The sequence below is a fragment of the Mesoplodon bidens genome, assembly GCF_964165515.1.
Source record: "Mesoplodon bidens genome assembly, chromosome: 19".
Classification (NCBI taxonomy): Eukaryota; Metazoa; Chordata; class Mammalia; order Artiodactyla; family Ziphiidae; genus Mesoplodon; species Mesoplodon bidens.
The window spans coordinates 50,142,407-50,169,489 of record NC_138179.1 but is presented as its reverse complement, the minus strand read 5'-3'; the positions used below and the strand labels follow the sequence as shown (position 1 = coordinate 50,169,489).

At 53.5% G+C, this 27,083-nt stretch overlaps 1 protein-coding gene across 1 annotated transcript; it reads right to left on the bottom strand.

The window, feature by feature from the left end:
* Positions 1-22,079, bottom strand: MPP2 (MAGUK p55 scaffold protein 2). Its single transcript, XM_081218151.1, has 12 exons — positions 21,961-22,079; positions 20,285-20,403; positions 7,689-7,841; positions 7,421-7,570; positions 6,844-7,071; positions 5,929-6,060; positions 5,729-5,834; positions 5,579-5,647; positions 5,196-5,357; positions 4,373-4,575; positions 3,915-4,043; positions 1-2,636 (listed from the first exon to the last, which is right to left on the bottom strand). Exons 1-12 carry the CDS (start codon positions 22,040-22,042, stop codon positions 2,460-2,462), a joined length of 1,710 nt encoding a protein of 569 aa, XP_081074277.1. The 5' UTR covers positions 22,043-22,079; the 3' UTR covers positions 1-2,459.
* Positions 22,080-27,083: the final 5,004 nt, after the last annotated feature.

Below are 27,083 nucleotides of genomic sequence, written 5' to 3'. Positions count from 1 at the left end.
CCATTCCAGAATCATCTATGCTGTGCTCCCCACTCTCAACCTTTCCCAAAGCCATCCACCCGACCCCAGTGAAAGACAAACAGAGCCCAGAAGCTTCACTTTCACATTTAATCAAAGGAAAAGAAAGCCAATCAGAGAGAAAGCTCAAGAACTGGACGGCTGAGAGAGGGGACGGGGGAAGGACAGCTGGGCTGGGACTGAGTGTGGACAGGGGGACAGGGTGCTATTATCCTGAGGTTCCTCAATACAAGCGTCCACAGTGGGAAGAGGGAGGATGGTGCCCGAGGGCTAACGCGGTGGGCACACACACCCATTCCAACCCAGTGCGGGTCCCCGGAGTACGGCTAAGGCAGGGGAGGTAGAATGCTGTTCAGAGAGGAATAGAGATGGGAAAGATGGGGCCCAACCCACAGACATCACCAGAAGTGAAGGTGCCAGAACAGTAACTGGAGCTTCACCCTCAAGGACCATGTACCAACTCTTCAGCAAGGTGCCCAGCCCCACCTCCCATCAAAGAGAATGGTCTTCTAATCAGAGCACTTTGTAGGTTAACCAAGGGGGAGGGGGTAGCTGCCTCTATTCCCAAGTCTCCCGGGTGAGGTGGGTATGAACAAAGAACCCCATGGCCCTGGGCCAGCGCGAGAACACCCCGTTTTCCTCCCACTCCCAGTCCCCTTGGGTTGAGGGTGAGGGTGAAGCAGGAGAGAGCTGAATTGAGGATAAATTAAAAGAACATTGACCAAAGGGAAAAGAGGAACATAAAGTTGACTGCATAGTGGATGCAGAGATATGCAAATGAGATGGCAGTAGACTTGACCTTTACATCTCATTTGCATATCCTAGGCAAATGCAAATGAGATCCCTAATACAATAAATATATTTCTGACTTTGTAATAAATATTCTGTTTCTTCTCCCTCCCCTTCCCTAGGAAATGGGCACACAGTGGTTCAGGGGCCAGCTTGGCTGACACTGCAGCAAAGACTGATTAGACAGAACGGGGGAGCACAAAGGCTGGGGGTGGGGTCACGGGGGGGGTCCCCTACAAGGACAGGTTCACCCCAGGAAGGGTCACAGAGAAGGATGAGGGGTGAGATGCCTGGGGAAGTCAAGGACAGCATACTTTTTAAAAAAGGGATTCTCCTATTTTACACAGCTGCCCTCCTCAAGGACTGGAGGGTGGCATTTAGGGTCGGGGACAACAGGAGAGTGGAGGAAGACATCTGGGGAGGGCCGAGCCTCTGGAATCTGGGATAAGGGTCTCATAAGAAATGGGGGGCTGATGGGGAGCCCAAAAATGGGGCCCCAAAGAGTGACCTCCAAAGCTCAACGACCCTTTGCTTCCCCTCTCCAAAAACTAAGCCTGACACACACACCAGTGGCAGAAACACAGACCAGGCACCGCAGCCTGCGGAACCGTAAGCTGTGGAGACTACAGCGTGGATGGCGCCCCCAGGAGCTGTGCGGGGAGTCTGCTGGGGCGCAAACATCCTCCAAGGCCATGCCCCATGGCCCAGCCCTCCCCTTTCCTCAGCCCCCAGGCCACCTTCATGTGAGTGGGCACCTGGACCCGGCCACAGAGACCAAAATGGACAATGACCACGGACAGGGAGCCCAGACGCGTCCCCACCATGGGCCACAGAGGGCTGGGAGCTCTCCGGTCAGGCTCCTCGTCACAGGGCTCGGCCTCCAGCCCATCCCTGCCTGGGTTGAGCCCGCAGCCCCCTGCCGCCCTTGCCCTGTGGGGAGCTGAGCTGGCCTGTCAGGAGCACATTGGAGAAGCCTGTGGAGAGACTTCGGCAGTGAAAAGCTGTGCATGAGGGAAGGACAGGGAGCCAGCCCCGTTCCGAGGGGGCAGAGAACTGCGCTGCTCCCTGGCTGCGGTAACTGGCTGGTGCTTCGGCTCCTCCAGCCTTTGGGATGGCACCAGGCTGGCACCAGGCCGCCTGGGCTTGCCTAACTGCCAGGGGGCCACGTACCCCCCTGGCCACAGGGAACCAGCCTAAGGCCTGCCCCTAGGCTGCAGTGGCGAGAAGTAGGAGCAGCCCAGGAGTGGGGTCAGGGTGGCCAGTCCAGAGGAGAAAAACTGACTGGCGAGAGGGGTGGGGACAGTGTACCTACTGACCACGTGGTCCCAAAGCAGCTTTTCTCTTCTCTGGACTGAGCATTATGGAGGTGACTCCGACACTCCGGGGCACGGCTTGGCCCTCAGCGAGGGACATCTGGTGGCCAACGAACGTCGGGAGTGGGTAGCACCTGGGCACAGAGGTGCCCCACGAACACCCACCTCCCTGGCAGTGCACGCCTCCTGTGCTGAAGCCAGACTTAGGGCCATGACCCAGGGAGAGCCAGAGCGCCGGGAACGGGAGCTAAGGATCATGGCTGGGGCTCATGGTTGGGAAGGGGACGGATTCAGGGTTCTGGGTCACAACCCAGAGGGCCGAGGTCCAGGAGAACAGGTTCAGTACACCCAGCTGACGGGCACCCACTGGGGCTCCGTGCGCAGCTTCTCCAAGGCGGCCTGGAGTTCATGGAAGGTCCTCTCCAGGTTGCTGTTGACCAGACTGAGGTCGAAGTAATGCCCGTAGCCCCTCTGGATGCGGCTGCTCTCCTCCACTGTCCGTCTCAGGTCCGCCTCCTGCCAGCACACGGGGACCTCCCGCCCATCAGTATCCCCCTGGCACCCCCAGTATCAGGGGGACCCACAGCCTGCCCCATCCAGCCCCCTCCCCAAAGCACAAAGTACCAACCATGGCAGGCACAGACCCCCTGGCTGGGGAAGCAGCAGCCCCTCCCTGCATGCCCCAAGGCAGCTCTCATGTAACCGTGGACAGACAGATGGGTGGGGGGAAGGGAGGAAGGAAATAACCTTTAGGAAGTGCCAAGCACTGCACTAAACACTTGGCAACCAGCGTAATCTTCACTACAGCTCTGCAAGCAGGACTAATTATTCTCATTTACAACAGAGGAAACTGACGTACAAAGAAGCCACACAGCCAGCCAATGGCTGAACGGGGTCTGCCTGACTCCAAAGCCAGCGCTCCCTTCAGTCTGACTAGGCCCCCTTACCTAGACAGCCTGAAAGGCAATTGCCACGCCTGGTCCTAGGGCCACCCACAAGGGCCCGAGGCAACCCCCTCTCCAGACGCAGCCCAAGCTGGACCGGCAAGGGTGGGAAGGGAACTTGAATACTGACTTACATAAGCCGAGGCAGGGGCTCTAGGACTGACCCAGCTGTGTCCCAGGGGCTCCAGTAGGCCCTGTTTGTGGCCAGAGCAGGCTGCAGCAGTGGGGAGCCCAGACCGGACCTTTCTCCTGGGTCTGAGCAGCCGACCGGGGCCTGAGAGCTGCAGTACCACAAGTGGCCAGCAGAGGGCCCCCTGAGTTCAGAGCTCTGCAAACCCTACACCTGCTGGGGAAGGGTGTTCCAAGGGGTCCCTGCGGGGAGAAGGGTGCCCTGGAGTCCTGCAACACCTGCCTTGAAGCCTCTCCTCCCTGCACTGCCTCCTCCCTGATGCTAACTGGTCCCTCCAGGCAGCCTTCCAGCCTCCGGCCTCCTCCCTCCCTTCAGCCTTACCCCCAGCTGTAAACAGCCCACCTCTGCCCACAGATCTCCCACCGGCCCTCTGGGCTCCCCTGCAGCCCTGTTCCCACAGAGTGGACCGAGCAGGGGGCCTGGCAGAAGCTCCCGTGCCCCGGGCCAGCTGTGTCCCTGACTCTACACTTCACTTCCTCGCTCAGACCTCCATTCCCACACCTATAAAGTGGGATTTGCAAGTCTTACCTCAGTGGTACCTCAGGTGGGCGCCTCTCCCCTTCCCGACACCACCTTCTTCTCTTCCTCGGCTCTGGCTGGCCCCCCACACCACCCCAATCAGCCACGAGGCCCCTCCCACCACACCTTAGAGGCCCTCACCGTGAGCTGCTTGGTGGACACCCCACTCTCCAGCGCCGTCCGGTTCATGGCTCGCAGGGTCTCAAAGTCAGGGGCCTCGATGAACACCACATAAGGGACAAACTCAGCTGTTCTCAGGACCTTCACTGCCTGCAGAAGAGGAGGGTCAGGAGTATATCCCCATGTACATCTGGGGTGATGGGGGTGAGAACAGGTACCTGGGAATAGATGAGAATGGGGGACCTGGGACTCTGGGACATGAGTCCTGGGGATGAATGGCAAAATAGCTGGCAGGTGGCTAGGGATGGGGTGACTGGGAGTCCAGGAGGCTGAGAAAGAGGTTTTAGGTGGGCTGGGTCCCTAGCAGTAGTTGAGGGGTTATAGGGGGGTACTTGGAAATATATGGGGTAATACTGGGTGGCAAGCAGAGTACCCAGAGAGGTATTGAGCAGGCTGGGAAGGAGCGGGCCAGGCAGTACCTGGGGGTTGACATCCAGCACACACACCCGGCCGGCAGCGACCACACCCCGGATGGAGTCGATACGTGTGCCATACAGGTTGCCCTCGTATTCACCATGTTCCAGGTATCGCCCAGCACGGATGTCAGCCTCCATCTCCGCACGGGACACAAAGCTGTAACCCTGGCCTTCCCGTTCTGAGTCCTTGGGCCTCCGGGACGTGTCTAGGGGGAAGGAGGGGCCGAATGGGCACAGGCAGGCCACACCACCTCAGACACACGTGCTCATGCTCTACCTGCACCAAGCAGCCCTGCTGCCTTCCCGCACACCTTGCCCTCGCCCTCACCATTGGCACCCACAGACTCGAGACGCCCATATTGAGGGGACCTTCAGAAATCACTATTGTAACCCAGTGCTCACAGATGGAGGACTGAAGCCCAGAGAGGGCAATATGCAGCCCAAAGCCACACAGCAAGGCCAAGCAGACCTGGGGTCAGCACTCAGGTTCCTGTCTCTGGTTCTGTCACCAGAAGCCCTCTTTTCCACAAGGCCACACACAGCTCACAGCCCTGTTTCACATGGGTTCCCAGCTGGGCTTTTAGCAAGTGAAACATGAGAGAAGGAAAGGTAAGGCTAGCACCACCCACATGGCCAATGGTTCCTCGCCCTCCCCAGCCTGCAGTTCCCACGTCCACCCACAGAGGGCGCACACCACACACCTCACACCCAAAGGTATCACTTAACCTGGGGCCTATGCAGATGCCCATTCAGTGGACCCAGCCTTGGCCCCCAGGGCAGCCCCTGCTCCCTGCCTCCCACCCGGCAGGACCCAGCCCCCACTCACAGGGCACTGTGGTGCCGTAGCGATCCGGATCCCACATGATGAGTTTGTTCTTCAGGCTGCGCCGGCCCACACCCTGAGCCCCGATCAGCACCAGGGTTTTCCGGCGGAAGGGGGGCATGCGGGCCACCTCCTCATAAATGAGCAACTCATGGCGGTCAAACTCTGGACACAGGGAGATGTCACTGCTCATCAGGTGAAGGGGGTGGAGCTGGGCTCTCAGGGAGGCCAAGGATAAGAGGGCTGGGGCCAAGGGCAGGAGGGAAAAACAGGGCAGGGCTTAGGGACAGGACGGGCGGCATCAGCACCAGCAGATGCACAAGTCATCGGTGGGGGAGGGAGGGAGCACTGGAGGAGGACGGGGGACGGGGGCCCCCAACGCCCACCTGCATTCTTGGTGGTCAAATACATCATTCGCTTCTTTTTCTTTCCTGAAATGCTGCCGCACAGGGTCCCTGGCCATAAGGAGATGAGCAAGTGAGGCCAGGCAGGGCCACATCAGGTCCCAGATTAGAGGTCTGGGGGCAGGACTGTACCTGAGGTGGGTGTCAGCTCCAGGTCCCGCTTGACAAAGGCTTTCCGCTTCTCCTCCAGTAGCTGACTGGGGATGAGCCCAGCGCTGCCCCCTTCTACGTGGCACGCCTGAAACGACCGTGGGACAAAGATGTGCCTGAGTAAGCCCTCACCGCCCCCCGACACCATACCTGGAGAGACAGCACGGGTGCCCAGGGCTCACCTGCCACCAGTTGGCGTCGTCCTGGTTTACAATCTGAAGCAGGTCCCCAGCATTGAAGCGCAGGCCAGCTTCCTTGCAGGGGATAAGGCTGTCTCTGGCTGGGTCATAGTCAAAGTGGCATTTCACAAATACCTGGGCCAGGGATTTGGCAAAGGGTCAAGGGAAGAAGCAGGGGAAGGCTGGAGGGGGCGATGCCCATTCCTGTTGCCACCCCTACCCCGAGGGTGGGGGGTGGGAGTGTCACACAGTTCACCTCCTGCCCCCTCCCCTCACAAAGATGAAAGAGACCCTGGCACTGCCCATCTAAAGGCATGATGCCACAGGCCTGCCTGGTCCACCTCCCTGGTACCAGCCTCCCTTTGCATCCAGAACAAAAGAACTCTGAAGGATAGGCGATCTGCTCAGGCCTGGGGCCCTGGCCCTACCCACCAAGAAGGTGGGATCACCTGGTAAGGAACACGACCCTGGCACCTAATGCAAGATCCCTCCGTCCCCCTACACCCTCCCTCGGAGGAGAGGGCTCTGGCAAAAGGCTAGACAGCCAACAGGAGAGGTGAGCAGAGCGGCGAGACCTCCACAATCCACCAACCTGAAGGCAGCTGTATAGAGCACATGATAACCCAATTCTGGGCACCCGTGCCTACACGTAGGCACACGGAGGGCTGCACACGATGCAGGAATTCATTTGTACACTCAGGTACTCCAGGCTTTAGATGCGCGCACATCCCTTACGCATGCGCATGAGTGCCCAAGACTAGGGCAAATGCATGACCGCATTCGCCAGATGCATCTTGCTTTGAGTACACTGGTTGGTGAGGAGGCGCTCCCACCAGGAGGCCTGTGACCCTGGCCGCCGGGAAGCTCAGCCACCCCTTGGGCCTTGTGCTGGGTGAGGGGCTTGGTGGAGGGGCCCACCTGGCGGGGCAGATGGGGCTCCTGGTAGCTGGGCAGGATCTTGAGGATAACGCTGCCGCTGGCGTTGCGCAGGAGCTCCTGCAGCGCGCGGGGGTCGCTGCCCACCGGCTGCCCGTTCACCTCCTTGATGATGTCGCCCACGTGTAGTAGGCCTTGCTGAGCCACCATGCCCCCGTGCAGAATGCGTGCGATCACCAACTCGCCACCCTCCACGCGGAATGTCACGCCCTGGGGGACGGAGGGCGGGTATGATGAGGCGCCAACTGCTCCAAGTCAGAATCTTCCGATGGGTCTCTTAAGAGCCCCTCCATTCTACCCTTCCACCTCCACCCTCACAGCGAACCTCTCTGCCACCTTCTGCCCAAATTCTTTACTTACGGGGCACCAGTGGACTGAAAGTGGGCAGAATGGAGAGAGTCACAATGTCTGCGGTCTCCCGGGTGTGCTGGCACCCGACCCTGGGCAGAGCTGGTCCCGTCTTCATCTTCAACCCTCTCCTGACCAGACTTGGTCCCCGCCGGTTACTCTCAATCCCCCCTCCCGAGATTCCACCGCTGGCGCTGCCCAGCGTGCTCACCAGATGCTCTCCAGCGGTCTTGCGGATGCCCACCATGCGCACCGCATCAGGAGGCACGGGCTGGTTGATGAACGCGGGGTCCAGGCCAGGGCTGGGGGGCGGTGTCTCATAGGTCTTTGAGGCCACAGAGTCGTGCGTCTCCAGGAGGGACTGGGGAGGTGGGGGGAAGAGGAGGGACCATGGGGCAGTGCCCCGAGGTCCCTTCCCATCCCAGTTCTAACTTCCTGCCGGCGCCCCCCACCCCGAGCAGCCCGGGAGAGGACCAAACCTGGAAGTGGGGCTCCTGGAGGATGCGGACCAGCTCAGCCGCCGTGCTGCTCTGCTCGGCCAGCTGCGCCAGGTCCCGCAGGATCTCCTGCACCAGCTCCAGGTTGTTGTCCCGCACGGCCTCCAGCTTCGTCTCCTCCAGTCGCTCATGGGCCTGGGGGTGGGGGCGGAACAGGTGAAACTTGACGCTTCCCCAAGAGCCCTGGGGTACCACACAGTGCCCCCCCCAGCTCCCAGGCATCTTCCCACCCCCAAATGCTGACTTTAGACCCCATCCACAGCACTGCTCCTGGTATCAGTCTCAGAGCCTCACTCACTCAGACACAAGCACACCCACACGTGCACACAGGTGCCTTGCTTTCTCCTTTCTCCCCCAGAACAGTGATTGGGACTCAGTTTAGGGAAGAGAGAATCCAAAGGATAAAATTTCATTTCCATCTCTTGCCACAGAGGACCATTAAAATCATCACACTGTCCCCAGCACCCAGAACCCTATAAGCATCTGAGTTCAACGACAGCTTCTTCTACCCAACATCATGGTTGGGTGGGGTCTTGGACACCCTGTAGCCCAGATTAAGGAAGCCAGGGAAGTGGAGTAGCTTGCCCAAGGTCACAGGGACTCTAACTTGGGTCTCCAAGCCTTGAGCCCTGTGCTCCCAGTGAAGAAGGGGACAAGTATCAGTACATGGTACCAGGAGAAGGCCCTGCACCTCCTCGGTGCTCTACTGACTGAGCATGGGCTCCATGACAAGGTGCTCTGAAAAGCGAAAAGGAAGCCTTTGTCAGAGACGAGCCCAGCGGGGAGAGTTATGTTATGTTAAGTGGGAAGAAAGGAGTCCCATTTCAGGGATATACATGGAGACTTTTTTTTCCCTCTGAATCATCTGAAAGATAGTTGCAGACAAAAAGTACTTCGCCTCAAAGTACTTCGGCATGAATCTCCTAAGAACAAACAGGAGATCTGCTATATAAACTACAGTGCCATTATCACATACAAGAAATTCAGCACTGACACACTGATACAATAGTATCTCATAGTCCATGTCCATGTTCACTATTGTCTCAAAAATATTCTTTACAGCTTTGTTTTTCTGATCTACAATCTAACCAAGATCACATGTTAAATTTGGTTGTCACATTTTTTTATTCTCCTTTGATCTAGAACAGACTCCAATAACTTAGTCTTTCAGGGCAATTTTTTTTTTTTTTTTTTTTTTTTTTTGCGGTACGCGGGCCTCTCACTGTTGTGGCCTCTCCCGTTGCGGAGCACAGGCTCCGGACGCGCAGGCTCAGCGGCCATGGCTCACGGGTCCAGCCGCTCCGCGGCATGTGGGATCTTCGTGGACCAGGGCACGAACCCGTGTCCCCTGCGTTGGCAATCAGACTCTCAACCACTGCGCCACCAGGGAAGCCCTTTCAAGGCATTTTTAAAGAGTCCAGGCCAGTAGTTTGTAGAGTGCCCCAGAACTGGATTTATCTGATTGCTTCCTCACCTTTAGACTCAGGCTAATCATTGAGGCAAGGGTTCTATATAAGTGATCTTGTGGTTTTCCCACACCTTTAGACTGTGTGACTATTCTGTTCCCCAACAATCATTCACTAATGGATTTAGTATCCATTTATGGCCTTTGCCTGAGTCAATTATTATTATATAGAGGGGTTGCAAAATAGTCATTATCTAATCCCATTATTCCTTCTACATGTCTTAGTGGGCATTCTATTATAACAGCTCTTCCTTTTTCCCTCCCACTCCTCCTCCCTCCCTCCCTCTCTCTCTCTCTCTCTCTCTCTCTCTCTCTCTCTCTCCCCACACCCACGGACTATGGAGTTTTTTACTCACTGTGTTCTAATCCGTCACCATCACTACCTTCATTGTCTCAATTTATCCCACATGTGTCCAGGGGAGCCCCAAGCATGCCTTCTGACATGTTCCCATCTGTCCTTGAGCACCTCTTCCTTCCACCATGAGCTCACCTTGTACTTTCCCTACCCTGGTTCTGGAATCGGCAACTTCCCCAAGGAACCCTGATTCCTTTTGGTGGGAAATGGTATTTAGAAACCAAGATCTGGGCACTCAGTGCTCATTGATTCTGGGGTGTCATTACTTCAGTAGACGTTAGTTGATTCTGACAGTTCTAATTAAAACCAAACTCTACAATACTTTCCTTATCTTCTCCCATCCCATATTTGTATCTCCCTTCTCCTTTGGTGAGAACTTTTCCCCAAGAACATTAATATATTTTAATTATTTGTTCTGTCCTTCAATATTCAAACAAGTTTCAGATTTGCTAAACTACTGCTACTACCTATCACAAAACTACTAAGTGGGGCTTCCCTGGTGGCGCAGTGGTTGAGAGTCCACCTGCTGATGCAGGGGACGCGGGTTCGTGCCCCGGTCCGGGAGGATCCCATGTGCCGTGGAGCGGCTGGGCCCGTGAGCCATGGCCGCTGAGCCTGCGTGTCCGGAGCCTGTGCTCCGCAACGGGAGAGGCCACAACAGTGAGAGGCCCGCGTACCATAAAAAAAAAAAAAAAACTACTAAGTAAAAATCAAGATTTATCTGCATTCTTTTTGTCCTCAGAATAGTCTAAAAGAACTTACAGCATTAATGGAAATGTTCTATATCTGGGCTGTCTACTGTGGTAGCTTCTAGCCACACGTGGCTATTGAGAAATGTGACTAGGACAACCAAGGAACATAATTTTTAATCATATATCAGCATTTTAGTTTATTTTAATTTTAACTTAAATATTTAAATAAATACCCACGTGTGGCTAGTGGCTACTATATTAAATAGTACAGCCTTAGTATATATCCCACTTAGGGCATACAGTCAGAATATTGCGAGAAAAAAGTTACTTAAATTAATTCCTTTTTCTGTAGGATTATGCTAACAATTTGATAGATGGACAAATTCACTTATCTGCACTTAATTTCAGGGTGTGCTTTTTTCATTCTTTTTAATTTAATCTTTTTTAATATGTACAACATTCGCATGGTTCAAAATTTTTTTAAGAATTTAATTCTATTTATTTATTTATTTCTGGCTGCGCTGCGTCTTCGTTGCTGTGCGCAGGCTTTCTCTAGTTGTGGAGAGCAGGGTCTACTCTCCATTGCGGTGCGTGGGCTTCCCATTGCGGTGGCTTCTCTTGTTGTGGGGCACGGGTTCTAGGTGCGCGGGCTCACTAGTTGTGGTTCGCAGGCTCTAGAGTGCAGGCTCAGTAGTTGTGGCACACGGGCTTAGTTGCTCCACGGCATGTGGGATCTTCCCGGACCAGGGCTCAAACCCGTGTCCCCTGTACTGGCAGGCGGATTCTTTACCACTGCACCACAAGGGAATTCCCCTCAAATTTTAAATCTATATAAAAAGTAAACTCAAAAAAAGTCCCATTTCCATCCTCATCCCTTCTACCCCATTTACACCTACACTCTAAAGATAATCATCCTCATTAGCTTCTGGTTTATTCTATCTGGGTTTTTTTCCACAAAAATAAATAAATATTTCCCTTTCTTACGTAAAAGGTAGAACACTATATACATTCTTTGATACCTTGGGGCTTTTATTTGTTTAATTGGTTTGGTTTGTTGTTTGGTTTTTTATTTAACAATATGCCCTGGAAATCACTCTATGCCACTCTGTGGAGATCTTCCTTTATTGTTGTTATTTTTCAATCACTACATTTCCCTGATTGTGTGACTGGAGTACCATAATTTATTCAACAAATCTCCATGGGTATTTAGGTTGTTTCTAATATCTTACTATTGCAAATAAAACTGCAGTGAATAGCCTTGGCATAGCTGATCTATATCCGTGGAGAAGATCTTTCATGTAAATTCCTACAAGTCTTGCTGGGTCAAGCAGTAAATACACATGTGGTTTTGTTAGATATTGACAAACTCCCCTCCGTGGGGCTTGTGCCACTTTGCCATCCCACCAGCATCAGATGAGAAACTTTCCTGAAGCCTTGCCACCAGAGTGTGTGATCAAACCTTTGAATGTCTGCCAATCACATGGATGAGAAACCATCTCTCAGTGGGGTTTGATTTGCATTTTGCTTATTATGAGTGAAACTGAGCAGCTCTTCATATGTTTAAAGGCCATCTGTATATCTTTTTCTGTGAACTGTCTGTTCATGTCTTCTGCCAATTTTTCCATCAGATCTTGTTTCTTTCTTTTTCTCACTTTTTTAAACATTCCCTATATTAGGAAAATAAGCCCTTTATCTGTAATACCTCTTGCAAATATTTACCACCAGTTTGTCATTTGTCGTTTGACTCAGCTTATGTTTTTTTGTCAATGCAAAAAATATATATTTAATGTAGTTAAATTTATTAACATTTTATGCATCTGAATTTTGAGGCATAGTTTTTTAAAAAGGCATTCCTTACACACAGATCTATGTTTCCTTCTAGAATGTGTATGGTTTGTTTCCTCAATCTCTGATCTTCTTGGAAGTTTATTTTCATGTACAGTATGAGGTATGGATCTACTTTGATATCTTTCCAAATGACTATCCAGGTATCCCAATACCATTTAATAAAAATCCATAAGAAAATTATTCCTTAATTTTCTATGTGTGATAATGATAGTGTGAAATTTTTTTTAAGAATCTTTATCTTTTATCTATACAAATTGAAATACAGATAAAATTATGTCTGAGATTTCCTTCAAAATAATTCAGGAGAGAGAGGAGGAGGAGGTGGAGGTATGCATAAAACAAGATTGTTCATGAGTTGTTAAATGTTGAAGTAGGATAATGGATGATGGGGGTTCAAGAAACATTTCTGAAAATTTCCGTAATAGAAAGTTGTTCAAGCCCATGAGATGAGGAGATTTTAATAACATCTCATAAGGATACTCTGAGGATTTGGTGAGATGGACACAGTGCCTGGCACACAGCAGGTGCTCAATAAAGGCTCGCTCCTTTCCTGTCTTCTCTTCCCCAAACGGGCCAGGGAAACAGCATCCCACACAGGGAAGCATATTGGCCCCACTGTCGCTAAATCATCCTCTGCTGGGGGAGCAGCATTTCAGCCTGACTCCTACAGTCTGGCTAGGCAGAGGGTTCCCTGCTGGGGAAACAGACAATTGAAGGGGCAAAGGAGTAGTACTCGGAGCCCCATTATACCTTGATGATCCTCAGAAGCCAGAGGGCAGAGACATGCCCCAGAAGGTTCCACCAAACCCTATGCGATCTTCACTCATTAAGCTCAGCACAGCCCACAGAGCATCCCTGACTCCGTTACCAGTGTCCAGACAATGCTGAGAGCCCAAGGCCCCAGGAAATGTTTCAAGAATAAACAAAGGCACTCAGGCTTGCAACCATCTCACCATGGTGACCCTGGCCAGGCTCCTTCGGGTTAATGGGAGCTAGCTCTGGCCCAGGTTACGTGAGAAGCATAGAGGCTGCCCATTTTAGCTTTAGCATCTTCTGCTCATGGATGAGGAGGACAAGTTTCCCCAGAAGCCCTCACCTAACCAAGCAGGAAGCCAGTGTGTCTCCCATGCCTTTTACCTCCCACCTTTGACTTAATGACCCCTCCCCCTAGGCTGATCCATTCCTCCGCCTGTGGCGCCCCCCCCGGATGTCTTACCCACAGATGGAACATCACAGCTCTCCAAGCTCAACCATCATGGGCCAGAGGAAACTTTAAACATTTAATCATTCAAATACAACAGAAACACTACCAGCAGGCTAACCCAAACAGCTGATTGACCAATACTGAGAACACCCAACATGTGTCACAATTTGCAACATACTTTTCTGGGACTTCGGGAACTCAGAACTGGATTAATCATATCCTTGGCTCATGATGTAGTCTCATCATTGGTTTGTGCATGGCTTCCTTTTAGTTGGTTGGTATTAAATTAGGTACTTTTGTAATAATACGACAAGGATCTAAGTACCCATCACTTAAACCATAAAGGAGGATCTTGACAATATCCTACATCTAATCACATGCCCCACGCACCCATCCACCCACCTCTCCCACTCAGAAACCACCATCTTGATTCCCTGTGTTCATCATGCCCTGGCTTCTCATGTTACATAGTTTTATTGTATCTATATGTATTCAGTATATTCCTAAAATAAATATTGTTTTTAGTTATTTTAACCTTTAAAAAAAGGGAATTGTGCTATATCTGATTCCTGGAGGCCTGATTTTTTTTTTCCACTTAGTACTAAGTGAAAAATTGTTTCACTTACTATTTTTTGAAAAGATTTACTCTTATTTTTCATATTAGGTGAACACATATCACTTAATATTAATTTTCATTTATGTTATTTTGCTAAGATTCATTCTTTTTTCCCATATCACATTTTTTTTTTTTTTTTTTTTACTGTGCCACACAGCATGAGGGATCTTAGTATCCTGACCAGGGATTGAGCCTGCGCCCCCTGCAGTGGAAGCGTGCAGTCTTAACCACTGGACCGCCAGGGAAGTCCTAGTTCATTCATCTTAATGGCTGTATTACAGTCCATCGTGTGACTATGCCATATCTGATTCATCTCCTCTCTCCCTGAAAGGCATCTGGGTCATTTCAGGTTTTTGCCATTCCAAACAGTACTACTATGAGCATTCCAGTCTATGTCTGCTGGTGCACATATGAGTTTCTCCCAGGAGCAGAATTGCTGGGCCAGGGGGTATATACATGTTTGATGGTAAAATAACACATTTGACAGACATTCCACTTAAATGTCACAATGACCCTGTGAGATTAATAGTATCAAGGCCGTTTTCCCAATAAAGTATCCGAGGCCCTAATGGGTAAAATGAATTCCTTTTCACAGCTCATGGGGGTACAGCAGGGACTCCTGTCAAAGCTTCTGAGCATCCCCACAGCTGTGATGTCACTATCTGGGCGCCTGTTTTTAGAAAGTGTGCTCCTGTACAACACACACTACAGTATTAGAGGCACAAGGCCCCACAGCCAGGAGAGTGGTTTTGAATTTCTGTGGTAACCATTTGCTTAATTCGGCTCTGAAAAAATCACCCTCAGCACAGCAGGGGCTCAAGCTCCTTATAGACCAGAAACTTGGGCCAGGTTCACACTTGGCTAATGGTAGAGCCGGCCCTTAAACCCAGATCCGCCAGCTCCCGATGCAGAGCCGGATGTAAACTGCAGATGCAGAAACGCCACACAGCCTTTCTTTGAAAATCTTCTTCCCTCTGCCTTCCCACTCCAACCTCTCTGATCAGGAGACAGAATTCTCATTTGAAGCCCAGGCTCATACTTAAGTAGTTCAAAATCTGAAAGTAGTCCAGAGTGTGGTGAGCCAGAAAGTAAAGGGGCTCTTCAACCTGGATTTGGCCGTGTGATCTGCTTTGGACAATGGGACAATAGCAAATGTGATGCAAAACAAGAGGCTTGGAAAGTGCCTGGGATTGGGGGCTGGTCTTCCACTGCTGCTGAGACCACCATGTGAAGCAACCTGGGCCACCCTCCTAGAGGATGAGAGACCACACCATCCTAAACATTGCAGTCTTCCCAGCTGAGACACCAGACATGTGACTGAGGCTATCCTAGACTACCCCATCCCAACTGAGCAAGCTCAGACCAGAAAAACCACCCAACCAATCCACAAAATCATGAGACATAAATCAAAGTTGTTTTAAGCCACTGTGCTGTGGGGTGGTTTGTTACACAGCAAAAGCTAACTGATGCGCTGGGCTCCCCACCACTGTGGCCTCTGTTTGACATGTCCCCTGGTCAGAGTTTCCATCTTAGTGACCCTCCTGGCCCCTCATTCTTGTAAGGCCCTGCCTTGCTTTGCCAGCTCTCTCACCTGCCCCTTGCCACAGGACTGGAGTCTTCCCTATGAACTCTAGTCCAATGGCCAAGACTGCATTATAACAACTCTTTATGCTTTAAAAATGCTTCCACATCCATGACCTCCCCCTATCCCGACCACAACTCTGAGAGGTAAGCATCGTTATCCCCGTTTCTCAGAAGAAATGACTGAAGCTCTGAGAGGTTCTCAGACCTACCAAAGTCATACAGCTAGCCAGTGAACCTTCTGACTCCAAACCCTGTGCTTTTTCTTCTTCATCTCATGTGGATTAGTTCACAGGCCTCCCAGCGGGCAGATGTCCCCAATGGTAACAGTTTACCTAAATTTCTGAATGGCATCTGCCTTTGATTTCTCGCCATGGCCTTGTCCATTGTTGGAACACCTGTTACTGGGTCCATGTCAGAGCTCCCAGATGTCACCCCCCTGCCAGGGCTGCCACCTGCTGTCTGTAGCCAACCCTCTGGATTTGTGATCTGCCTGCCAAATTTGACTTCCTTCAGAACCTGTAACTCTCTGGGTTTGTCCTCTCAGGGACCTGCTCCTCCCTGGTCCCAGATCTACCCAGTGTAGCCCCTCCCACATCATCTGCCACGTCCCTGGAGAGGAGAGTCATCAGGGTAAGGGAAGGAGGCGAATAGCTACCACATGGGGTTCCAACTGGACTCCGCTCCTGTGGGTTTCTGGGCCACCAAGCTTTTGCAGCTGGACCTTTGATCAAAGTACTTTGTCTAATAGGTTCAAAATTGATCTGTGTATATATAAGCATTAAAATAGGTGAGAAAGAGTAAGAAGTAGGTCCTGTTGTCCAAAGCAAGTCACGCAGTCAAGCCCAGACTGAAGAGTAGAAACTCTCCCTTTTGATGAGAGGACTGGCAAAGTTGCATTGTAAAGGGTCACGCATAAAGGGATCGGGAAGACTTTTACTGAGCTCAGATGGGCCTTTATGGAGGTTCACTTCCTGTATGTTTCACAGCTAGATGGAGAGAAGTCACTGGGTTCCCTTAGCCCCTGAGCCTCTTACGGGGGTCTCAGCATCGAAGACATGTCCACACTACCTTCTGTCGTGTTAATGCACAACTGGAACCATTCTAGGAATTTCTTGGGAGGAAATGCTGGCCGGCTTACCCCAAGAACACTTCTGGAGAAGGGAGTTTACTTACGGTCTGACACAGCACATTGGTAATTTCTCAATCAGGCAGGGGTCCCAGGACTGGGACATTGCAGGGCTCAGTGAGAAAATGACAGACTCGGGCTCCCTCAGGAGAAGAATAAACTTTCTGACAGTTCATTGCCACAGCCCTAGCTCTGTGCCTGGGACTTGGTGAGCGTGCCATAGATATTTGTTGAATAGAGGACGGATGACAACGACTAAGCGAAAGACAGAGCCATCCAGCCAGCAATCCCATCTTTGGAGAGCTGTCAAATGGGTTCCGCGAGGCCATCAGAGAGGAATGCTATGGGGGTGGGGGGGTCACACCTTGGAGGGTGCTGGCTACAGGACCTTCTAACCCAGAGGTTCTGCATCCCGAGAGCCCCTCCTTACTTCACTGGCTGTCCCGCTATAGAAGCAATAGCTAGAGTGACTCAGAGAAGCTGTGGTTTAATAAATCCAACTGTGAAGTCAGCTTTGGAAGGTTACAGATGTTGAGGTTCAAATGTGCATACTCAGCAACTCCACTGCCAAGTGTCCACCCTAGAGAAACTCTCACCCACGTGCAGAAGCAGATGGATATGAGGATGTTCACGGCAACTCTGTGCTTTACAGAGGCAAGTCGGCAACAGTGTGCCTGTCTCTCGGTACGGGAACCAGTAAATGAATACACTGGGCTCTATTCACCTATTGGAATACCACACGACAGTTCAAATGAATCTATATGTCTACGCATGTCCATAACTATATTACTATATGAACTAGAAATCTCAAAAACCATAGCTGCTTACGCTAACATTCCATTACGCAAAGCTTAAAACCACATGTAACGGGGGCACATTGTTTACATCTAAATACATGTGTAGGCAAGACAGGCACACATTCAGGGGAACGGCATCATCGACTCAAGCCAGGGGTCACCTGTGGGCAGGGGAAGCAGTGGAAATGAGGAAAAGGGGAGAGGCATTCACTGGATCACGCTTTTATTTCTTAAAAAGAAAGAGCAAGAACTAAAGCAAACATGGCCGGCATTCACATCCTGGAGGTGGGTCCTCAAGGTCTGTTATGTGCTTTTTCTACACACTCTCTTGTATTCACTCATTCAGTAAATATTCAGTGAGCACCTACTATGTGCCAGGCACGGTTCCAGGCTCTGGGGATACAGTAGCAAATCAAGCAGACATCCCTGTCTTCAAGGAGCTCGTAATCTCTCTGTATGAAACACGCATAATTCCTTGTTTTGATTTTTAACACATGAATCCAATCCTTGACCACAGAATGAGAAGCAATTTGCCTTTCTCCAGTCCCCTACAATCTTCTCAGTTTTCTCTTCCCCAGAACCTCCCACTAGCGACCCTCTCACCCTCTCGTCCTCCATCATTTAACGACTGCCCTTGGTCTTCAGCCGTTCCACAGATGATAACATACCAGGCTGTGTCCCCGGGACACAGCATCCCCTGTAGCAAGGGGGCCTGGTCCCTTTCCACGCCCCATGTCAGGGCCGACCACAGCTGTCCTGTGACAGAGTCCCCACCCTCACCCTGTGGAAGACCCATCACCTGATTGTACCGCCCTCCCCCTCCCCGCCATCACTGTCATTGCCAACTTCCTGGTTACGCTCACCACCGTTCACTGGAGACCCTGGGACTGCCTCCAGTCTCCTCCCCCACCCAACACCTGTGTAGACACTCCCACGAGCCCTCCATTCCTAGATGTCTCTTCTTTTTTAAAAATATTTATTTGTTTATTTGGCTGCTCCGGGTCTTAGTTGCGGCATGCTGGATCTTTAGTTGCGGCCTGCAGGCTCTTAGTTGCAGCATGCAGGATCTAGTTCCCTGACCAGGGATCGAACCCAGGCCCCCTGCATTGGGAGCACAGAGTCTTAGCCACTGGACCACCAGGGAAGTCCCAATTCCTCGGCTTCTTTAACATCGATGACCTTCCCGTCCACTGCAGCCACATCCTAGATTGTCATGCCACCCCCAGAGCCGTCCTCCTTGGAAATCTTTCATTTCCCAACCCTCTCTCTGACCTCGGCCTTCGTTTCTTCCAGCTGTATACTCTATCCTCAAATCCGGAGAGCCCCCAGGCCGTCACCTCCGTTTTCTCCCTGCCCCTCTGTCTGCTCCTGGCCACTCTCCCCTCCCCTCCAACCTCAGCCCCAGTGGTGATGCTCTGGACCATTCTCACCTCTCCCTGCATCTCAGCCTCCCACAGCCCCCATCCAGCACAAGCCCTGGACCAAAGCCACCCTCTGTGTCTCTGGCCTGAGTCACCCCCACCCTGGGATTGACAGTCTGGAGCCCTGTCGATCCTGCTCCCTGGCTTTGGTGGGTTCCCTCTCTCCCCTTCAGTTATTAATTAGTTGAACCTTCACTTCCAAATCCCCCCCTCTGCCCCGCTCCATTCAACCCCTGATCCCTGATGGCCAGCAGAAGACTGTCCGCCTCCCCTGAGAAATCTGAGCCATTAGCATGATTCCCTGCGACTCCGAGCCTTGGGAGTCCTCCTCATCCTCCGCAGCAAAGGATCGCCCCCTCCCCAGTCTATCCTCGCTTCTTATCTCACGTGAAGGCAGCACCAGCCTCACACTTTCCCTGTGCAGAATCCCAGGTGCGTGGCTACCCGCACCCCTCACCTTCCACACCCAAATATCAAGTACTGCCAATTTACTTCCTAAATATTTCTTTCATCCTCCCCTCCCTCAAGCCCTGTTACCACAGGTCTAGTTCAGGGCCACCCCCGACGCTGGTCTCTCCAACTCCAGCCATGACCCTCCAACCATCCTCCCTGTGGCTGCCAGAGCGATGCTCCTAAAACACCTGTGTGCCGTCATCACACCCATGCTTAAAACCCACAAAAGGCTCCAAGTTGCTCACAGGACATCACAGGACGATGCCCAAGCCCCAGGCATAGCCCCCAGGGCCCTTCACCAGCTACCAACAGCTGCCAACATCTCCACATCTCACATTCCCTGTCTCACACCTAAAGCTCCATCTTCACGCTGACACTTGCAGCTCCAGTACACTTCTGGCTCTTTCTCACCTCTGTTTCTGCTCAAGCAACATTCCATGGCATGGAATGCCCTGCCCCTCCTCCTCATACTTCAAGACTCAGCACAAATGGCCCTTCCTCCAGGAAGTCTTCCCTACCCACCCTGGGCTGGGTCAGGCATCTGTCCTTTACACTCCCCAAATGCCTAGCGCATCTGCCTCTATCACTGCTGTTACCAAAGTGCTTTATAACTTTCTGTTTTAGTGAGTCTCTCCCCCACCTGATACGTGGCAGGTGACCTTAGATAGATGTCCGCACAAAATGCCCAAAGACAGAAAGCTAAGCAGGATGAACTCTGGAGATTCCAAAGCACAGGCATGCTCACCCCCAACCAATCATACCCTCTACAAGTTGGCAGTCACCAAACACCCATCCATGTGGGCACGTCTACACACTCACCAGTCAGGCATGGGGGCAGCCTCCCTACCTGCAGTGTCTCAGATTCATCACCTGGGCATGGATGTCCATGCCTACCCCACTCTGGGGGTCTCCGGTGCCACGTGCCCCATTCCCAGCACCCCTGTGGCTAACATCCCCCCACACACTATGCCTCCCCAGCCACAGTGAGCTTGTGCCAGCCTCCCTGGAGCACTCTACCTTGGCCAGGGATCTCACTATAGGACTTTCCATAATGCCTCGAAGGAAGATCAGGTCCAGTTCGGCTGCCCCTGTGGCATTGGGGAGGGATCCCAGGTTGTCCAGGACTTGCTGCATGGCTGGAGGGAAGGAGCAGGCAGTGAGACACACAAGTGCCAGCTGAGCACAGGGGACCCAAACACACCACAGAAACCCTGCCCTTCTGACCCCACATCCCACAGAAGACAGCCCCTCCCCGGCAGCACATACTTCCCTGCCTGGCACTCCTGGTACTCCTTGAATGCCTGGGGCAGGGGCCCTAAGAGGGGAGGGGCAGTTTCCTTGGCCTGTTCTCTAGGCCCTAGGTAATGTTAGCCTGGGCAAGTGGAAGGCTCTAGGCACCAGGAAGTGGACTCTGAGGTGGGGGGAGGGGAAAAAAGAAAGCAGGTGTCAGGTTCCGGGTTCTGCCCTAAACCAGAGAACCACATCATTCAACCTCTGGCTGGGCTGAAGCCACAGGACTCAGCCACCTGCACCTGGCGGGCTCAGGGATGAGAGAAACGGTGCTTGGAGCACGTCCCTGAGTGCAAGTCAAGCAGGCAGCCATGCAGGAGGTCAGGGCCTACCCAGTATCCAGTACCAGCTGCGCCACTAATTCAGAGTGATTTTGCACTAGTCACTGTCCCTCACAGGCCTCAGTCTTTCCTTCCTGTAAAATGGGTGGATTAAACTGGTTGGTATCTACAGGCCCTTCAGCTTTGAAAGACAATGACCCAGAAGTTAATACAGATCATAGGAAGCCAAGGCTGAGGCCCAGAACACTGGTAGGAGCTGGGGAAACAGGCACCCTGGGGCTTGGGATGGTTGTGGACACCCAAGGGCAGAGGGCAGACCAAGTCATCCCAGGGATCAGCAAACCCTCAGCCTGGGATGGGACAGAAGCAAGGGCATGAGAACACCTGAAGCTGGGCCACTGCTGAGGTCTGAGGTGGGGGCTGGCTTCCCTCACCAGCAGAGGTGGGAGCTCCTGGCTGTGGCAGGTTCTGGGGGAAGGAAGGGAGAAGCAGAGTGTGCCCAGCTGGGGGCAGAGATGGGCAGGGGGTATCATTACTCTGCCACCCTGCTACCCACGCCTACATCTGCATAACAGCACCCAAACCGGGGAGGGGGGGGGTGGGTACAGTCCCTGGCAACCCTCACTGCTCTCGGCAGTGCCCCCCTTCTCCAGGACGGAATGGGGGTGGGGAGCAGGAGGCTTTGAGACTGGAGCTGGCAGCTGCTGTCCAGGGACTCTTGGCCTCCCAACCTCTTCCCCCTCATCCTTCCCTCCTTCTCCAGAAAAGACACCCACGTCTGCCCTCCAGACCCCTTCTGCTTAGGCCTGGGCTTGGCATTGGTCAGACACCTGCAAGGCCCTCAGTGGGCTCAGAAAGAGGCCAGGGCAGGGACCCTTCCCGCTCTGCCAGGATATCCTGGGACCCTCCCTCTCCAGTCATCCTCACACACAGATTCCCCAGCCTGCCAGCCATCGGGAGGACTGAGCCAGGGTAGTTGGTGCCCTCAGCCAGGCCAGCGCTCCCGGAGGGCCGCGCCCCCAGACCCTTAGGCTCCCAGAGAGCCCACTCCTAGGGACCCTCTCCAGATGCCCCGAAGCCCACAGGACCAGCCCCCAGCCTCGCCACCCCGCCTTTCCCTACCTTCCCTCCGGAGCTCGGCTTCCTCAGAGGATCCCAGGGATATACCCTCCAAGGAGGCCCCGCAGCCCGGGCTGCCGGCCATGGCTGCCCCCGACCCGGCCCAGGGCTCCCAGAGTAGCCTCCACGCCGCCGCCGCTTTCCCAGCCAGAGGCTGGCAGCGCTGGAGGAGGCGGGACTCAGGGAGCGCCCGCTGCAGGGTCAGCCAATAGCAAGGCTCAGCTTCTGACCGCCTTGCTGATTGGCCAAAGCCCCGACTGTAACAGAGAGGCGGGGAAGGGGCGGTGGGAGGGTCCTCGTCCCACGGGTGGCAGGATCCCCCAGTTTTAGTACCTACCACTAAAAGGGAAGGAGGCGGCTGAGGGAAGGTTTGCAGGGGGAAGGGGTTAAGCGTGCAGCCCCTTCAGGACGGAAGCGGTGCTCAGAGACCCTCCCCTCCCAGCCCAGCCGTGAGAAACCCAAGGTGGGTGGGGACTTGGCCCCCATCTTGTTCCCGCCCACCCTCCTGCAGGTCCCTCCTCTTTTACACCCCACGCCACCTCCTCTTGAGCCCTCCGACCTCTCCTCTCAGTCCCCTCTCCAAGCACAGTTTCCTTTACAATGACTCCCTCCAGATCTAAGGAAGCCACCAAGAACGACTCTCGGTCCTCCGCCAGGAGGCTGTGACACCACTTTGGCGTGGGACAAACACCTCAAGCCCCAGATGCCTCCCCCAGCTGCTAGCCATGAAGCGGTGAGGCGGAGAAGAAAGAGGGAAAGGGGTGACACCACTGTGGGCAGGGAAGGGCGCCCCAAGCCCTCTGACCCCACATCTCAGCAGCAGCTTCTCCCTCCCCATCTCCCAGTTGCGCTCCCCCTTGCTTAAGGGGGTGATGCCCGTGGCAAGTCAGGCATCTTGGGATTGGGGAAAGGAAAAGGTGAGGGAGCATTCACGCTGCAGAGACCAGGGGGTCCGGGGGGGAGGAGGTGGGGGGGATTTGAAAGTTACCCCAGCCCAGAGCCACCATTCATTCCTCTGAGACCCTGTACCCATGAAGCTACCACTAGGCGCTGCTGCTGCCACCAGACTGCCATTCCCTGAGGAGTGACACCAGGTCACAGCACACCCCTGGTTGCCATGGCAGCAAGCAGGATTACACACTAGGACACTAACCCAGAGATTTAAAGGGACAGCTCCAACTGAAAGCCCCACATCCTAGCCTTGATTCAAAGAAAGGAGGGAACCAGCTGAAGGGGGAAGAGAGGGCAGAGCTGATGGACTGGAGTCCAGGGGTAAGCTGTCTGAACTCTCAGCCCATGCCAACACCCACGTATCTCCAACCCTCAGGAAAAGGACTCCTCCGCCTTACTAGAAATAGAGTTGGGGTCTCTCTGCAAGAGGAATACACCCACAGCATCTCCCTCTCTCCACAACGACAGTGGCCATATCGACACGTAGGTAAGGGTAGAAGGACCCTGCTAGCTTCACGCTCTGCAGAGCCCAAGGCAAGGACCTCTGGGGGAAGGCAGAAGGGACAGGGAGGGTGAACCTGACCTTAGAGGCAGGGCCGCAGCTGTCTATCAGGCCCATGAGAAGTGTAAAGACCACCAAATGAGACGGGCCAGAACCCACCATTAGATTTTTGAGGCCAGGAGCCAAGTCCAGCCCCAGGGCAGGTGCAGAGAGCCACCTAAGGGAAAGACAAGACTCCTATGCTTTGAGTCTCCCATCACCTCTTTACAGAGGAGGAAACACAGGCTCCAAGAGGTTAAGCAGCTTGCTCCTATCCTTCTTCCTTTGAATATGGAAAGGCAAAAGCCCGTGGCACAACACCCAAGGGAGCAGGTGCCCCAGGAGTCCTCAGAGGAAGCAGGCCCTCACACCCCCACTCCTGGGCTCCACTCCCTGCCCTGTCCCCCACCCCACCAGGGCCTATCAAGAGGCCTGCAGCAGGGAAACTAAATTGCTGGGCCTTCCCCTCCCTCTACACCCCTGCCAGGCACTATTAATGGGTTTACTGGACAGTCCCAGATTGAGAGGCCTTTAATCACAGGCTCAGGGATGGGCTTAATTAACCCCTAAGCAGCTTACAGAGGGGCCCAGGCAGGCTGGAGCAGCAGGGGGAGGCACTGAGCCCTCCAAGACTGCAGAAGCTGGGGGACATTGGTACAGTCCCCCCACTGCATGGAGAACAGGCCTTTCCTGGGGGACAAGGATGTCACAGTTTAGGCTCTGGCCCACTCACAGCAGCCTTCACTTTCCTAGTTCAGTTTGTCAGAGGAGAGGAACAGGCGACTCCATCTAACCAAACTGGGGGGCCTGGAACATACTGCAGAGGCAGAAGCAGAGCCTAGAGAGAGGGAAGGGGCTACATGGGTGGGAGGCGTGCAGGCAGGGGGAAATCCAGAGAAATCAGAGCAATACAAGAGCGGTTTACAATTGCTAGGGCCCTTAGAAGGCCTCTAGCACAGGGCACTTCACCTGGTGGGTCTCTGAACGCACTTAAGGGGGCGTCCCTGAACCCCTGGAGTAGAATGCAGATTTTGTGCATAGAAGACTTTGTCTATGATGAGGACCCTCGGCTTTCATCAGATTCTCAATGGGATTCAGGACCAATACAAGTTAAAGACACTGATCTTGTCCCACCACTTCATCTTCCAGATGAGGAAACCTAGGTCCTAAAGGTGAGGTGATTGACTCAGGGTCACAGGTTAATGAGGTAACAACTCAGCAGCACAGCATAATACTTGGGAATATTCTTAATGGTAACGTGCTTTCTCTGTCATAGCCTTTACACCTCTTTACAGAAGAAGAGACGCAGGCTCCAAGAATTTAAGCAGCTTGTTCCTGAGGCTTCCTAGCTTGTCTGGGTTGACCCACACCCTTGCCCTAAAACCTCCTATAGAACTAAGTCGAGGCTTCCTGACCTGGCATTCTCCACGCACAGCTTCCTGTGCCCCAGCACACACACACTCCCATCTTAGCACGTGACAGTCTACTCTACCCATCTGGTGGGCACTGCACCATGGACTTCTCCAGAGCATGCACTCCCCTGACCTCCATGGAGGTGAGTTGTGCTGTGTCTCCAGCCCCACCCTGGGGCAGGTGCAGCAGGGTGATAGAAGTTGCCGAAGAAATGGCTGAGCAGCTGGGTGGAGCAGCTGCGGCAGCGGGCAGTTTGTTCTTACAGGGAGCTGTGGGAGTGCCTGGCTGCTGCTCCCCACCCTGCGTGGCACCCTCTGAACCACTGATATAAACTGACATCCCCACTCCCTTCTTACCAGACTCAGAGTTGGTGGCGGCAACTGGCATGGTGAAATCAGCAAGGGCTCTGAAATGGCTCTCCTGGAGGAGGGGAGAGAGGAAGTTGAGAAGGCATGAGGGCAAAGCAAGGGAAGGAATTAGGAAGGGCCTCGCCCTCAGGATCACCCATTGAGGTAGGGGAGACGGCATTGCCCTGACACTAAATGATCCCACAGTCCTGGGAGGCAGGAAGAGCAGATATTACATGCCCATTTCTCCAAGGAGGAGAAGACAGAGGATCAGAGAGGTTAGTTGATTTGCCCAAGGTCACAAAGCTAATAAAGAGAGCTACAATGAAAACCCAGGGTTCATGACTCAAAAAAAAAATTGTTTCTGCCTACCATCTGTCTCTTTTTTTTTGAGAGAGAGAGAGAAAGGGTGGGGAAAAGTCCAGTTTGAGGCAAAAGCCGGAAAGATGGGTGTTCCCTGACTTTAAGCTCCATGGGTCAAGAACCACATCAGTTTTATTTTGCCTCTGGATCCCAGACCTAGCGCAGTGTAAATGCTCCACAAACGTTTGTCCATCTGTCTGACAGAAATGATGTCATACATCCCCAAGGCCTCTTTCTCCCCATGCCCCTTCTTAGCCGGAGCTGGGACAAGGAGAGCAGGGGTTCTGGGCAGAGCCAGCCATGGAGTTTACAGACCCAGTTCCCATCCCAGGTCCTCCCCAAGCTGGGGTTGGATCCCCCATTCTCCAGGGGAGGGTGCAGGTGGGTAACCCACCATTCTTCCTCACTTTGCCTTCCTGGGCCTGTGCTGCTGGAGAAAACCCTAATTCCTGGTTGCCTTGACAACAGGAGGCGGTGGCTCACAGCAGGGATGGGGGAGTGCGGGGAAGCAGCTGGCAGTGCCCACTTTAGGACTGAATGCTACTGGGCCCTGGGGGTGGGGGAGCCACAACTTCACCTCCCCCACCAAAAGGTCCCTAGAGGGACCACTACCTGATTTTAATAAAATCTTCTCTCCTCCTATCACCTTCCCAGGCCTGAGCTGGTCATCTGAGCTCAAGTAGCAGAAATTACAAAAGTGGAAGGATGGCTCCCCTTCCTCCTGGCTCTGCCCCTGAGAACAAGGAAGAAAGGAGCTTTCAGGGAGAGGAAGGCACCCCCTGTCAGGCTAGCACCCAGGCTGGGAGCAATGCCCAGGATCCACTGTACCAACTAGTGCTCCCGGCGCCAAACCCTGCTGTCTATTCCTAGACAGTATCGAGGAGGGCTCCCTTCCTGCCCCCTCCCAGGTCCCAGGGACCTGGAACCTGCAGCCCTCTCCTGGCTGGCGCTAGTCTCCCTGACGGTTGCTGGCAAAGAGAACTCCAGACATCCTCCTTCCCCAGAGGGTGGAAGGTGGGAAGAGGCAGGGAGGATCCTGTCCCCAGAAGTCTTGCCTAGCCTGCCTGGGTTTTGCCTCTGGGGAGTCGGTTCCCACGGCATCGGCTAGCTCTGCCCTACCCCCACCCAAGCCTCCGAGAGGGCGGGGCCCGGCTGTGCCCACAGGAGAACAGCAGTGCCAGGCAAGCCAGCCTGGCTCTGAGCCAAGGTCCGGAGCCCAGGCATCTGGGAACCCGCACCTCAGCTTCCAAAACCTTGGGCCCAGGCGCCCTCTCACCCCTACGTCCAGGCTATCCACACTACCCAGGGTCGGTAGATGATGTGGGCCCACCGAGAGAGGGGGAGGTTTCCTCCAAGCTCCGTCAATACCCGTACAAAGAGATGGAGAGGAGTAAGGTCTGACAAAGGCACTTTGAAGACCAAAAGGTCGTGGGGAGGGGTAGACAGACTGGGTCTTGTGGCCGGGCGGGTCTGCAAGCACCGACTATCAGAGCGCCCCCACCCAACCCCCG

Excerpts from the sequence above, each read along its gene's own strand:
- MPP2 (XM_081218151.1), bottom strand. The coding sequence starts at position 22,042 with ATGGCCGGCAGCCCGGGCTGCGGGGCCTCCTTGGAGGGTATATCCCTG. Across the intron at positions 4,576-5,195 it reads CTACGGCACCACAGTGCCCT|ACACGTCCCGGAGGCCCAAG; the intron begins GTGAGTGGGGGC and ends CCTTCCCCCTAG. Across the intron at positions 4,044-4,372 it reads TGCTGGATGTCAACCCCCAG|GCAGTGAAGGTCCTGAGAAC; the intron begins GTACTGCCTGGC and ends CCTCTTCTGCAG.